Source organism: Pteropus vampyrus, unplaced genomic scaffold (genome assembly GCF_000151845.1).
Source record: "Pteropus vampyrus isolate Shadow unplaced genomic scaffold, Pvam_2.0 Scaffold14, whole genome shotgun sequence".
In the NCBI taxonomy this organism is placed as follows: Eukaryota; Metazoa; Chordata; class Mammalia; order Chiroptera; family Pteropodidae; genus Pteropus; species Pteropus vampyrus.
In genome coordinates, this window is record NW_011888795.1 from 4,619,314 (window position 1) to 4,622,721 (window position 3,408).

At 35.7% G+C, this 3,408-nt stretch overlaps 1 protein-coding gene across 1 annotated transcript in view; it reads right to left on the reverse strand.

Moving 5' to 3' along the window:
• The window catches only part of CLDN16 (claudin 16), a 23,193-nt gene that overhangs the window by 4,945 nt on the left and 14,840 nt on the right, over positions 1 to 3,408 (reverse strand). The window contains 1 exon segment of the mRNA XM_011381544.1: positions 1,266 to 1,430. Within this exon segment, the coding sequence (XP_011379846.1) occupies positions 1,266 to 1,430 (165 nt within the window).

Genomic DNA, 3,408 nt, shown 5'->3' on the forward strand with positions numbered 1-3,408 from the left:
TAAATTTATTAAATAAAACATATTGTTACATACAAAAGCTTTATGTTATCACTAGGCTGGATATGGGAATGAAGGTCTTAAAAAGAAAAAATTACTAAATTCTCGCGACTTTTAATACCACCTAAAGATCATCAGGGCCTTCACTCAATGTTTGCCTGTGGAAAAATCAGGGAGGCCTTGGTTTCGAGTGTATGATGGGTTAGGCTCTCTGCTATGAGCTTGCTCTCTGTTCACATTGAATCTTCACAATAGCGATTCAGAGTAGATATTATTGCTGGAAGTTCAGCTAATTTTGCAGATCAGGAAACAAAGACAGATTTAGTAACTGGTCTAAGGTCACATATCGCATATATATATCTCCAGGTATTTTCAGTTCCAAAATCCTTGTCCATTCACTATCCTACACTGCCTGATCAGATTCTCACTTAATATTTGCTTTGTTAACTTTTCGTTGTTGCCATAAATGAGGATAACTTTCTATCTGGAGGGTGTTCCTGCTGGTTTTCAGTCTTCCTGCCCTTTGATTTCTTCCAAACTTGCATTAAGATCCAAAGAAAACATCATGTTGTGATAGAGGATGACTACACTTTGAAGTTGATGACAGACCTGAGTAAAATTGATATTACAGGTATTACAGAACACATTATGTGCAGAAAGAAAGTTGGCCTTACAGGTATTACAGAATTGATATTTTACTCAGGTCTGTCATCAACTTCAAAGTGTAGTCATCCTCTATCACAACCATGTAAAGTGCTTCTTGACTTATGGTTTATTAGCTATATTTATTAGTCTTCAGAACTCCATTTATTCATCTGCTTCTTAAGTGGAGATAATAATATGATCTGTTTCTTGTTCATTTATGATGAAATGGGTTGGCATATGAGAAAAGTCTAACATAGGGCTTGGCACATGTTAGCTCATTGCTAAAAAGAGTTGGTGGGGGTAAGGAGGTGGTGGCTCCGAGCTTAACTGAGTATTTAACTACAGGAATAATCATAAAAGAAATTATTTTAAAAAATTAAAGCATTATACAGTTGCTTTAGATGGTTAAAAATTAGTTTGAAGACTTATAAACCTTGATCTGCAATATTAGCAACAACAAAAAAGATTAATTATAGGGCTGGGGGATGCACTCTCATTCCTTCGATCCAGTAAAACAAGTCACATAAGATCCTAAAATGAGCTGCTTCAGAACAGCACTCTTCTCCTTCACCTCACGACCTTAAATGAATATCTTTACCTCTATCACTAACCCAGACCAGTACCTGCGATTAGTAATATGGTTCCAGCAACAAAGCAGATGCGGACTTTGACGTAGGGCTCATCAGAGAGGAATTTCACACAGTCAAGACCAAGGAGCAGAGTGATAAATCCAAGCCCAGCTAGAATATCTGCAGTAATCATCAATGCCCGAGTTAACACCAGCTTCACTGGAAGATCAAAGTATGTGGTTACAGTATAGTCAGAGAAAAGAAACATGTTAACTCACAGAAGTACATAAAAAACAAAACAAAACCAGCGACTACATACGCTAAAATAGGCTACTGAAATAATTGTTCTTTTAAATCTGCATAAACTTGAATTTGCACTTAGTACACTTAAATTTTCATAAAACACAAAAATATTATGAGACTACTGACATTATTATTTGTTTAAACAGTGATTATTAATTAGTTTTGTTGGCCTTCTGGCAAAATGCATGGCATTTAGTGAAGACTAAATAAATGTTTCCCTTTTGCCTCCTGTTCTGGAATGAGTACTGTTCACAAGTATTGCAGCTGAACACTGAATTGAAAGTAGAGTATCTGATCTGCAGAAGTTACCTAATAAATATTCAATACATAAGTGATTTGAAGTTTAATTGAAAAAAAAATTTAATAAGTTGTTAAAATTTGGTATAGGGGAACAGAATAAAATACTTTAAGATGCCTCTTGCCAATTTAGGCAGGTGAGAGCCAACAGCAGAACTTTAGAAGGAGAAAGAGCTTCTATCATTAAGTAGAAGACTATTTCTGGAAGCCAGATTATATTCCTTTTCGCCCCTTCAAGTCATGACCATTCTCGGCCAGCACTCCATATTAATCCTTCAACATTGCATTGCCAACTGAGCATGTTTTGAAGCTATAGCCAGTGAGAATATAAGGTAGAAGGTCCAGGGAAGAGAAGAGAAGATAAACAGAACTAGAATAGTAGTGGTCATCTTCTGCAACGGAAGCAACTTCAACTGAGAAAGCCTCCTGAACTGATTCTCAGCTGTGCTAAATTAAATAGGTAAATTCTGTTACTAATGGAGGGTTAATTACCTGAAGTCAGAACTACTACTATTTTAGCTGGCTAATGAGGAGAAGAATAAAATGTATTCCTTTAATGATACAGTAATTACATTTTATATTCATAGTAATTTGAGGGTTCTTTGCATCGTAAATAATTTTTCCCCAATGGTGAGGTAAACTTAGCTCCTACTTAGTAATAGGTTGCTTGCAAAAATGTGGCCAATTTTTCTTTTTAAAATAAAAAATATATATTTTTATAATCCATGCAAGAGAAAATCAATGCATAAAATCAGCTTCTGTCCTATCAATAAGTGAAAATATTACATATATTGTTGGTAATATATGAGTATATACTTGTTTCTAGAAAGAAATTTTTAAGATTTCAAAATTTAGCATTATGAAAAAAATTAGGCTTGAATATCAAATTTAGGTCAAACTAAGGATGATTTGAGGAAAGAAAAAAATATGTAACTCATTAGGTAATATTTTTTATATTTCAGCAGATCCTCTTAATCCTCAATGGTATATATGACTGGGCCATCTACTCAGTACCCCAAGCCAAAGTGTCCCAAACTTTCGAGTGCCCTCCTTGAAATATAAGTTCCTTTGTGGAACCTGGGACCACCAAGAGACATGAGTGCCATCTAGATGGGGTGCTTTGAAACCATTGTGGGTCCTGGTCTTCCCCTCTTCGACCCTTGATCCCACACGGAGTTTTATTCGAATGCTCCATGGAACTCCAGGACTCATACATGTGGGGTTGTGCAGGCCCCCATGGTTAGCCTAGTTCCAAGAGGGCAGGTCTACAAACAGACTGCTAATGCTGGCTAGCCAGGAATTTCAGGAATTTATTGTTAAGGATTGTGGGAGATTCGGCTGCCAGAATAATATTAAATACTCTAATCGAGGGGGTAGGGGCTCTAATTAATTATATCAACAGAAGCCCTGGAGAAAATTATTTATCTGGGTCTGCATTTCTTAGGTATACAGGGCAATGAAAAAGATTATCAAATTATACATGTGTAAAAGATCTCAATAACTAAAAATAAAATCTTACTTTCTTATAGGTAACATCCTTATTTAGAGGGTATAAATTATTTTCTTAGAATATATTTTGTCTACGGCCATGCCACCC